The sequence below is a fragment of the Xiphias gladius genome, chromosome 11, assembly GCF_016859285.1.
Source record: "Xiphias gladius isolate SHS-SW01 ecotype Sanya breed wild chromosome 11, ASM1685928v1, whole genome shotgun sequence".
Taxonomy (NCBI): Eukaryota; Metazoa; Chordata; class Actinopteri; order Istiophoriformes; family Xiphiidae; genus Xiphias; species Xiphias gladius.
This window is the reverse complement of record NC_053410.1, coordinates 2,021,555-2,033,912: the sequence shown is the minus strand read 5'-3', so window position 1 is coordinate 2,033,912 and position 12,358 is coordinate 2,021,555. Positions and strand designations below refer to the sequence as shown.

The following is a 12,358-nucleotide window of genomic DNA, read 5'->3' as shown; positions in this document are numbered from 1 at the left end:
CTCCCATTCGGCCACCAGAGCATTAGTGAGGCCCAACGCTGATGCCTGATGATAAGGCCTGGCTTACAGTGGGCGTTCCAGTTCAACCCAGAGGTGCCGGATGGGGCTCAGGTCAGGGCTCTGTGCAGGTTATGCAAGTTCTTCCACACCAGGGAGCTGGCGTTTTGCACAGGGGCATTGTCATGGCGAAACAGGAAAAGGCCTTCCCCAAACTGTTGCCACTAATTTAAAAGCACACCATTGTCTTAAATGTCATTGTATGCTTTGGCAATACGTTTTCCCTTCACTGGAACTGTACGGCCAAGACCAAACTATGAAAAACATCCGCAATCTAAAAGGTCTTTACGGGTCCTCTCAGGGTCCCAGTGTATTGTCTCGGGTCTCTGGGCTGTCTCTCATGTCTAATACCTGAGTGGATCCAAGCAGACTCGCCCGCACCTCGGATCGGGACTAATTGTCTTTTTAAAAGCTGATTCATGCACGTTGGTTTTGGATAAGTTTACCACAAGTGTACAGACCCCTACACCAGACCAAAAGTCCACCTAAACAAAAGTATGTTGCCGAAAGTGTTTTATTTTTAGGAGAGGATCTGTAGATGATGTTAGCAGAGGAGTCACATTAAGATGTGAAATGTGTGCAAACCGCAGAAATCGCGGAGCCTGACAAAGAGGGTTACTGACACGATCACGGTGACAGTTAGGATCATGATCTAGGTTGTAATCCCTGGCTGTTCCTCTAAGCAGATTAGCTAACTGCTGCATTGCTACACAAGCTGAATTTAAGGAAGCAGTTCGAGTGGAGTCAGCCTTCGTCCTCCTCCTCCTCCTGCTCCTCCACGGTTTTGTGTCTGACGTGTCAACTAACTGAAGCCAAACCACATCTGGCCGGCTCCTTTCCTGATGAATCATCTGACTCTGGCTGCCATCATGTGAGCAAAGCAAGCACCGAGGCTAACGGCCGTCAGACGGTTTGCCGTCAACAACGACAGCTCCCTGCCTGTGTCCTCTGCCTTCACGCTACACAGCAAGGTCAGAGGTCACACCGACAGCAACCCTGGAGCTGCAATAAGGATCGTAGAGATCCGGCATCTTGCTCAAGCATACTTCGGCAGGCTGGGATCGTGACAAGGCCTCCGGCGGAAGGATGATTTAACAGTGGATTGTTCGGTGTGTGCTGCCCGACAGTCTTCAGCGTTTGACTGATGTGAAAATCAACCTCATGTAATTAAATTCAATTAGAGAGAAGGAAGCTACTGCTGCAGAGAGAGACAGCAAGAGAGTGTGCGTGTGTGTGTGTGTATACTCGTTTTGGTTACCTCTTTGGGACCTTTTTCAGTATAAAAACTGACCTTGTCGGGACCAGTATTCCCCATGGGGACCAAAGCCCGGTCCTAATGAGGCAAAGCGATATTTCTGAGGTCCTGGTTAAGGTTTGGTTTACGCTGTCCGCAATGAATGGGAAGTCAACGCAATGTCCTAACAAGGACAGCTGTGCAAACCTGTGTGTGTGTGTGTGTGTGTGTGTGTGTAATCATCTGCCTCCGCAGCTGCAGGCAGTGTGTGGAAGTTGCCTAGCGACCACACTCACATACACACAGAGTAAATCCATTTTATAGTCTCATTCCAGCCACCATGTTGTATGTAAACAGACGCTGGCTAACAGCATTACGGACTTTATAATGAACTGCTTTTAAAAACCCTACTCAAACGGAAATACCAAGCATAGTCAACACGTTCTTTGATGTGATTTACTCTGCAACAAAGAAACCAACCAACAATCATTTACATGATTGTTTGACCTGTTTTTTTTTCTTCAATTAAACTGATACGTTTTTGAGTCAGAAAATCAGGAAAAAATGTCAATCCAAAGTCCCAAGAGCCCAAGTTGACGTCTTCAATTGTCTTGTCTTGCTTGACTTACAGTCCAAAACACAAAATAATTCAGTTTACTGCTACAGAAACTGCAGAGAAGCCGCAAATCATCACACTGGAGAGGCTGAAACCAGAGAAGGTTTTATATATATTAATTGACTATTCAAAAATTTTCGGTTGGATACTTTTTTACTCATGTAAATCTGTTGTTTACATGTGAGAAAGCAGGCTGAGAGAAATCCTGTTCACTCAGGAAATGTCACCACAGTAACCTGGTTACTGTGAAACCCGACTGACTCTGGTCTGATCTGTTTCTATTGTTAGAAAATCAAAGAAAACTCCTCCCTGGTTTGGCAGATAATGCTCGGTTTCATATCTACGGCACTATGTCAAGTACGATCATGTGCACACTTGACCATGTTAGCATTATCGTGTTGCTGTCATCCGTGTGGTGGTAATGACGTAATGTCTTCCCGTTCAGCCTTTTGTGTCGAGGTCTCTCAGGGTGGGGCCACTGGTTTTCTCTTGATCATCTCCTCGGTGTTCCTCAGCATGCAAACTGTGCTGGATACTTTAACAGTGCCACACGTTTAAAACATGAACATCAGTTTGTATATTTTCAACTTTATTTATGAGACATATTTTTCCCGTCAGTTTGATATGGCTACTATATGGCTAATATACTACAATACCCACGTGCCTCAGCCACCCTTGCTACGGAGAAGAAGCTTGTCTGAGGTGTGAATCAGAGCTGCAGCAAAAACCAAAATGCTTCATCGTCGCAGTTGGGAACAAAATGCGGCACCGCGGTTTAATTTAAACTTTTCCATGAGTGAATACTTCTTACAGAAATGCACCTCGAGGGCTATAGTTGACTTCTCTCATTCAGCTTTTATGTCCACAGGCTTCTACCTTTGACTTTTTTGGTTTTTGATTCAAACCAGGACAGTTTCATGTGCTCCAACTGTCAGTCACCTTACGCCGTCAGGGCAGAAAATAAGCCAAAACTCTGAGCCAACTTTCACCGACTACATAGAAAAAGACCGAAAACTTCACCATCCCCAGAAAAGACGACGCTGATGACGTGAACGTGTGTGTTTAACGAGCCAACCTGCGGTGTGGACAATGTGGAGGCGGGGCCTTTAGTTGAATCGCCCTCTCTGGCCGCTGTCTTGCCAAACAGTCGCCATCCTGTTGCATTATGGGACAGTGCCTTGGATTCTTTGGATTTCCTAGAAAATAGGCTCCTGAAAGAGAGACAGAAAGAAAGGCTCAGGGTCAGTGTTTCTGGTTATCTGCTCATACTGAAGCTGAACAATGTTAAGTCTTTAAATCTAAAACCAGCGGAGTGGGTGAAATAGTGTGTCTGGTGCAAACAGAGGAAAAAACTCACATCATCAATGCATCACCTTATTTTTTTGTACTTTCTCTGTAAAGAGTCACTGGACAAAACGTTTATGAAAAACCCAACTATCGATCCATCTAATGATTCTTTTCTACAGCAACGAGTGGAAAACTTCCTTCCGGGAAACTTTCAACATGCTCCGGGCAGGACTGAAAGCCCAAACCCTGACATCTGTCCAGCCTCACCTGGCGGCACCTTTCCACCACTGGGAATATGATAATATGTCGCGCAGCACTGTTTTTAGGCTTTTGTGGTTGACAGAGAGACTGACTGACAAAGATAATTCATGTGCACGAGTATCTCCTTCTTTCGATCCCTTTGTCAGTAAAATGTCAGAGAATATCTAAGATGTCCCTCACAATTTCCCCAGAGCCAAAGGTGAAATATTTAAATTAACAGTCCAAAACACAAAGATATTCCCCTTATTATGAAACAGGACAAAGACACGCAGAAAATCCTCACATTTAAGAAGCTGGAACCAGAGGATTTCTGGCATTTTTTCTTGAAAAATGACTGAAACGATTAGTCATTTATCAAAATAGTTGGCAACTCATTTTCTGTCGAATGACTAAGCAATTAATCGACTAATTGTTGTAACTGTAATTTTTAAGAAAGTTCCTAGAAAGCACATGGACTACAACTGGACTATGCCCGTGACAAACTATCTGCTGCAGAAGACTGTGACTTTGTTGAAAGCTCCAGTAAAAAAAACAAAACAAAAAAAACGAGTAAGTGGATTTCCAAGGTCAAAAACAAGGTTTACAATAAACAAATGAATATATCTAGACAATATTATTAACCCCGTTTTATGCAAATAAATGTTACTTTTTATTTCATGAAGTCAAAAATGAAAACAAAAACAAAAACCAAAACAACTGTAGCATGTACAAGAGTTTGGGCACCGTGCTAAGTCAGTACTTAGTGAAACCACCCCGGACAGATACCACAGCTGGCAAACACTTTCCATAGCACCTAAGACTATTTCTAATCTTGACAAATTTTCACCCACTCTTTCTTTCTCCCACACTAGGTATTTTTAGGCTGAACTGCACACAGCCTGTTTAGGCTCTAACCACGGATTTTCAGCGGTCAAGTCGTAGGTCTGAGGGTTACTAACAACAGACTTAGGAGAGTGCACGACGATTCCGTTCCGTTTTTCAAGTTCTCGATACAACTGTATCCCAGTGGTGTCCGAAGGTTAAAGTTGTTGACGTCAGAAGCTTCAGAAAAATAATTCAGTTCCTCAAACAAGTGTAGGAAGAAATCCAGTTACAAACACTGGAGACGTAATGATGATTAACCCTAATCATCATTCTAACCACGATCCTGCTGCTGCAGCAGTTTTTGAAATGATGCTGCAGGAGAAAAAAAGCTGCCAGATCGACAGTTTTACTCTTGTTTCTTTGGAAGAGTCTGCTGGTCAGCTGGTGGGAAGAGAAAGGGGGAAGGAGGGAGAGGAACTGCAGGAATTGTGAGAGGGAAGTGGAGCTGCGAAGGAGAACAAGAGCAAACACACAGACAATCACACACACACACGCACACACACACACACACACACACACACACACACACACACACACACACACACACACACACACACACACACACACACACAGACACACAGCGCTGTGGGCCAAGTAGACAGCCAAGCAAATATTATCCCTCCACTCTCCACAGGGTCAAGTTTCTTCACTCCGAAGTGTGTGTGTGTGTGTGTGTGTGTGTGTGTGTGTGTGTGTGTGTGTGTGTGTGTGTGTGTGTGTGTGTGTATAAATCCAGTCCAATGTCAGAAACAGGGCTGCAACTAACCACCATTTTCATTATCGATTATTGATAGACATCGAAATGTCAGAAAATAGTTAAAGCCTATGGTTATGTATTCAAATAGCTTTTTTTTATTTCAACAACAGTCCCAAACCCAGAATATTCTGTTTACAATCAGAAAAGCATCAAATCATCATATATGAGAAGCTTTAACCAGCAAATGTTCAAATTTCTGCTTGAAAAATTACTAAAACAATTAATCAATTATCAGAACAGCTGACAATTAATTTTCTGTCGACTGACTAATAATTGCAGCTCTAGCACGCGCGCTCTTTCAAAGACCAAGACATCTGGGTGTCGCAGTAAGTGTCGAGTTCATTTTCTGTCGATCGACTGACTGATTAATCAACTATTTGTCGCAGCTTTAAGTTGAGTTACTATTATTTCCATGGTAAAAAATGAACGTTAAAGGCTCATCATAATTGTTGTCAAGTTTCCGTCGATCGACTAATCGATGAATCGACATGCAGTAGTGTGGAGTAGAACTGAAAACAAGTGTGCGATCAATCAGTTAGTCCACTAATAATCATTTAAGCCAAAATTCCAAAAGATGTACTGGTTGTGGCTTCTCAGATGTGAAGATTGGCTCTTTTCGCAGTCGTCTATGATAGTAAACTGAATGTGATTCGGTTTGTTATCCGAACCAACAGCATTTTCTCTATTTTTTTCTGACATATTCTCAATTTAAGATCTCGGCTTCACAGGTCCCCCATCCACCGTGAAAAACTCCATCAGTGATATCTTTCTTTAAGTAATAATTTGACTGCTATAACAAGAGCTAACTTGGGACTGGTTTAAGGGACAAAACTGAACATGGACAGATAAGTTTGGACAGACATCAGGTCAAAAATGTCAACTACATGTTAATCTTCTTCCTCACTTGTAGTTGCAGGGCAACAAGTGAAACAACGCACCAGAAACAGAAAAAAGGAAGTTGTTTTCTAAGTTTTATGTCAATTTGGTCTGGTCTTACCATCTGGAGAGTAATGCTCTTTAACTCAGATTAGTCATATTCTACATTATGTTGGACTGAAGCTCTCAGGGTATCAACTCCTGGGCTTCGGCTTCTACGAACCCCAGATTGCTCCAGACAAATGTGGGGAAAATACACAGCTGAAAAACACTAGATACATGTATCTGCCTTATGGAAAGAAGCAAAGGAGCTGCTAGCAGCGTTGGTGGGTCGGATGCAACAGGTTCTATTCATGCTCCAGCTTGAGAAAAAACAAAACGCAGTGCTTCACTTTGTGTCGGTTACATCAAGCCGTTCCTCAGATCAGAGGCAGCCTTGTTCTCTCAGCAGCGTCGGACACCTGAGCAGCACACCTGTAGCTGCAAATTTAAAAGGCAATACACTGTGGCTCTTGTTTTCGTTTAGCAGAGCATGAAAGAAGCCATACATGCGTGTGTGTGTGTGTGTGTGTGTGTGTGTGTTTTTGGGGGAGATGTGTAGGATATGATCTAACCTAATTCCCAAAGTGCGGTGGAGAGGATGTGCAAGTGTGTGCGCGCGTCTGCCTGCTGGGTAATTAAGCACGGCGGGGATCGGAGCTAATGTAATTCCACCGGCATGAAACCTGTGTAAGCTAACGGAAAAGAATCAAAGCCACAGGGGAGCAGGTGTCTGTCATCGAAGTCAGAAGGAGACATCGCTGTCGCGATTAACAAGTATCATTTTTTGGGCCAGACCTACCAAGCGTCTGCTGACGGCCTCAGCAACTGCACTAAAGCTTTCTAGATGTACAGAGATTTCATTCAAGGGTGTTTATTCCCATGCTTGCTCTGAGCTTTTGTATCCGCTATATGTGGCCTGTTTGTTCCGATGCTGCCGCAACACCTAATTTCCCCCCGTGGATCAATAATGTGTTATCTTCTCTTGTCTGATCTCAGAGGGATAAATCTCTCGCTAGGGAAAAACAACTTTGATTGTACTTTTTGGGTGAACTGTTCTGGCAACAGTTTAGCTGTTTGCCATGATATCACAGCAGTTTCAAATGTTTAGAAAAAATATGTTGTACTGAGGCCAAAATCTGATTTAGTGGCAAAACTCTGTTGTTTTGTAAAAGGAAGTATTCCAAATTGGTAACAATTACATTTTAATTAGGGGTAGGAATGTGTCCTTTGCAGCTATATTAACTACCCCTACAGATAACACCCGCCACCAACATGCATTTCGTAAGAATCTCAGCAGAGATGCAGCTGAAGCTGTTCAGGTTTCAAAAAAAAGTGTTTCTTCAAAACTAGACCAAATCATCGTCACTATGCTGCTAATTTAAGAGTTCTAGTCAACTCTGGCTGATTAGAAGTAGGATGGGAGTTGGTCGATTAGGGTTGGAGCACTGACGAATCGAACCTTGAAACAGAAACAAAAACAGCTGATACGACGAGGGCAAAATGCTGGAAGTGAAAACCTGAATGTTGGGTTTCGTAAACTTGCTTTAGGCCAACAGTTGGTAGTTTGTATTTGTTCTGTGCGGATCTGATTCTCTCTGCCGCTCAGCCTCCCTGTCCCGCCCTCAGCGCTCTGAACCAAACAGCCAGCACAGAGGTTTTCCAGCAGGCCCGTTTTCTCCTCTGCGTTCCTCTCCATCTGTCTGCATTTCCTCTGAGACGCGGTGACATTCAAGCCCAGCTGCTGAGGCCCACGTCTAAACCAAAGCTATGCCTGACACACACGACGGAGATTAAACAAGAAGGAGTTCTCCTAACACCTGCCAGTCAGACGGGATTTGAATTCTCCAATTTTAGCTGCATAATATAAAAGGTATTATTACCACCTCTATTTAGCCTTTTTCACTTCCTCGTACAGGAATGCCGTCAGGGTGCAGCTCCGCTCACTCTACTATTTATTACATTGTTTTCCAGTTGTGGAGCTCAGGCTGAGCCAAAGAAACCGAAGCCTCCCCTTGTACACAATACAAATTCCGATGCTGAGTAAATCTTCTTTCTTTCAGCTGTAAAACATGCAGTATCTAGTAAAGCTTTGTAATGTAATGTAGGCTAAGTGTGCACTGCGTAGCTGCACCGTGGTAGCCTTGAAGTCAGACTGAATTACAACTGAATATCACCTTATTCAGTCTGATCTCATGTTCATGTTTTCTGTTTGAGAAGGCGCGGGGGGTTTATTTTGCTAATCAGTAGCGACTGACACATCCGTCTCACCTTCATCTTTTTCAGGCAACACAAAAGCCGCGGCAGCTGTTGCTAGGAGCAGCTAACGTCTGTCATCGCACCCGAAAGAGATGCGCTATTTCTCCAAGACGATTTACAGCAACCCGCGCGACTGAAGAGGACACCCCCATTCTTGATCCCAAACCTCTACAGCCATGAATGAAAGCAACACCAGACCTATTTAAAATCACTGAAAAAACAAAAACAAAATCAGAGACGTTTGAATGGCAACTCAGAGGTCTGGAACCAGTACAGTATTATGATAGAAAACCTTTCAGTAAAATAAGCACTGAATCAGACACGGGTCGGAATCAGGACCGGAATAATGTGATGCGAACATCGCAGCCACCATCACCGAAAAACGGAGTTGTGTTTACGGCAGACAAACACGCTGGAAGTCCCAAATCCACATCACCAGTCAAACCTAACCATCTTATCAGTAGGCCAAGAGTAAACTGTCTGAGCATTTTAACCAAACACACTTGTTCCCTTTGTGATCAAGTCCACACGTAAACTTTTAAACTTTTTTTAAATGTCCTTGTTTAAACCAAAGACTAACATGTAAAATGTAAATTGTCTTTATTCCTAGGCTTCTTCTCATCACGCCTGTTAGTCGGTGGTGTGTTTTGGGGACTGGATGTAGCGGAGATGAGCGCTGCTGTGGCTGTAAAAGCAGCCTGAGCTCTCCCTCCTGCAGCTTCTCAGGTCTGAACAAACAGCCCTACAGTTATCGGCCGAGCCGTCCGCCTCCAGGTCGCCCCCGCCGCCGCTTTGATCTCCTCCACCGACCAGCCCGGCTCTCGTCTGATTTCAGAGGAGGCTTCCTGCTGCGAGTCTGGGCCCCGGAGATATTCTACCATACATAAAGTTCGTTTCTTGTTCACTGTGAGCCAGAGGTCTGGTACCACCATCTGCGGATTTCTGTAACAGTGCGATTTGGTATTTGGGCTGGAACGAGAACAGTTTTAATGGGAAACAAGATTGAGTCAAGATAAAAAAAGTTGAATCATGTTTTGATAAGAAAGGTTAAGGTATTATACGTAATAATAGAAGAACGAGTGGCATTAAAATAGCTCTGTATGCATCAATGAGTAGTTTGGGTTTTATAAACGGCAGTTTGTCTATGTTCCATTTCATCTACTACAGTGTTTTTGTCTTTTCTATAGTTATTCTTGTGTTCAGATTTTTTATATTATGAGTTAATGACTACGGCTGAATAAAACCTCCTCTCCTTAACTGATTCACCTTCTCATTTGTTTTATGATCCTTTGTTTGGGGACAGGAAATACAAAAAATAATGTGATTAAAACAAATCGATACTTCTTTACTACTGACTCCTCTCTGTTCACAGTGTCACATCAAATACTGTAAATGCTGCATCATGTTTGAGGATAAAAAATAAACACCAAAGATGTCAAATTGTGATTAGTATATTTCTGCCCACGAACCTGTGAGTGTGGTTGTTCAAACCTGACCTGGAAAAACATCATGTGATAACCTGACATTTCTAAAATACCAACTTTTCAGGAACCGAGAGTGTGTTGTGTTTTTCACACCTCGCACGCCGACAGTCACAGCATCTCCGCTGCACCGTGGCAGCTGTGCGGAGGTTAAATGGTGCGATGAAATCGGCCCGACGGTTGAATCGGCCTCAGAAGTAGAAAGCAGAAGGACAGAGGGAGCAGCTAATGTGAGCTAAGCCCCGAGGAGAGGAGCTGCACCGAGTCAGTGCTCACTGAGCCCTGCCCTATCGCTGACTGCACATACACCTAACTGGGGCATGATTAACATGCACGCTTTTACGCAGCCATGGGCCCCAGACTGGAGCTCTGAGACTCCATGAAAAGACAGATATATGTCAAAGGGTCTGGTCGCCCGGCTAACATCCTCTTTAATCCCTCTATGACAACAGAAACTGATATTTAGTATGGAATTAACCTCATGTATCTCTGCCCCTCTCTAGTTGGAGAGAGAGACTTAGAGACCAGGAAATATTGCTGCGGAAGCAAAGTTTCACAGGTTCGTATGGACAAAGAGACACACGTGTATGACGATGAAGATACTATATTTAGTGCAATAAATAATGTGATAATAATGTAATAATCTGATTATTGCAAACTTTGGAGAAACCTCTTCCTATTTCCAAAGCGGGGGGGGGCAGGAATAACACAACTGGCACAGTCGAGATTACTCTGGGTTAAATCTGATTAGTTGCCAAATTTTGCTAAAGCACATATAAGCAGTTGCAGGTATCCATGCTTGCAAAAAGCAAAAATATTTATTGAAGCTTCCGATGAGCACAAAACCACAAATGTTCACACAGAGGAAAAGAAGCAAGTAAGTAATGGTTGCTGTATTTGTAAACTAGTGTCTCGGATGACTGGTTCTCAACCAATTGGTCAGGACGGGATGAAAAATGATCACCATTTTTTTTTTTTTTTTTTATCTTATGTTTTTAATTTTTTAGTCTTGTGAAATGTGGAGACTATTCAAATTCAACAGTATGAGATGGGGGGGGGGGGGGATCACGCTTCCACTGAACTTCTCACGTCGCAGAGTTACTCCCGGAGCTTCTGCCATAAGCGGACACCGCTTCGCATTTCGGAATCGCAAGCACAAAGATTTGGAGCATCTGTTTTAGAGTAATAACCCACACAACATGTACATTACTTTCCTTAACCAAGCTGTGCTAACAGTATTCTGGTTCTTTGCAGGCATAAAAATGCAGTCAAGCTGTAGCCTTCACACGCCGTCTGATCATCTGCAGTTGGTTGAAAATCACTCGCTCAAATCTGCTCTCAGCTGGTTGCATTGCCATGTGGAAGTGTCGTCCTTTCCTCGTCTTGATTTCCATTCCCACGCCAACATCTTTTTAAAAAATAAATCCAGAGGATCTCTGCAACTTTATGACCAATCTAGTTTGAAATTCTCAAATTTCTCCCAGCAGTGACTCTTTCTCCTTGAATTTTGGTCTTTATTTCTGGTTTACGCTTTAAACTCTGTGTGTGTGTGTGTGTGTGTGTGTGTGTGTGTGTGTGTGTCTCCACCGTCATGAGGTTAATTTATCAGAAAACTCAAAAACAAAGGGCTGTATACAGTTACTGGCAGCGATGTGCCCGACTGGGTTTCCATATCCAGAAGGCTCTCCTTCTTTTTAAGTATGCAGTATGCAGCTTTAAAGGTTCCAGTTAAAGGCAGCTGTTTGCCTGTGCTTAGGGTTTCCCTGAGCTTATTCACATCTCTCTCTCTCCCTTCCTCCAAACTGGGAAAAAACAAAAAACCACACTCTCTTCATCTCATCTCTCACTAGTCACAACAACAGTCATTTTGACCGTCCACTAACCAGAACGTCACAGGTTCAAATTGTACTAGTGCTTAAAACAATTAGTTGATGGGCAGAAAAAAAAAAAAAAAAAAATGCAAAAAAAAAAAAAAAAAAAAAAAATCTCCTCCAGTCACAGCCTCTCAAATGTGCTGATTTGCTGCTTTGCCTGTTTTATGTTATTGTAAACTGAATATATCTGGGTTGTGGACTGCTGGTGGGACAAGAGAGGCATCTGAGGAAGTCACCTTGGATCACCTTGGATCCTAAACTGTACCTAATTGTATCTCTGATGTTTTGAGCCCTCGACACTGACAAAACCAAGGAGCCCACTCGCGATCAGAGAGTTAAACCACAATTATGTGTAATTAAAATCAATTTGCCACGTTTGCAAAAGCTCTCCAGTTGCTGAACAGATCCTCGCTTCTACTTGAGATCTGTTCATTTAATAACGTCCAAGCCAGACGGAGGAGGTGACGAGTTTTGGTGGAGGGACACACGTGTTGGGAACTGGCCTAAAGGACTTAAAGTCAACCAGTCCCAGGACACTGTTGACCGGCTGGAAGGGAGGGCATATTGCGGGGCAAAGAACAAGACTGTGCACTGAATTCTACCAGTTTGGTCCTCGATGTAACTCGCACGTGCTTCCGCAAACATTTGCTCAATCGATCGTTCGCCTCCCATTCGACAGACAATTTTCAAAAATGTGTCTCAGGTCACAGAGAGAAACGCTGATTATTACATCGATTAATCGTTTAGTTGATC

At 43.3% G+C, this 12,358-nt stretch overlaps 1 protein-coding gene across 1 annotated transcript in view; it reads right to left on the bottom strand.

Annotated features, from left to right (window-relative positions):
- Nucleotides 1–12,358, bottom strand: part of tbc1d12a (TBC1 domain family, member 12a) — a 29,448-nt gene that overhangs the window by 13,723 nt on the left and 3,367 nt on the right. The window contains exon 2 of the mRNA XM_040138618.1: nt 2,983–3,118. Coding sequence (XP_039994552.1) covers nt 2,983–3,118 — 136 coding nt within the window. The remainder of the gene's footprint in view (nt 1–2,982; nt 3,119–12,358) is intronic.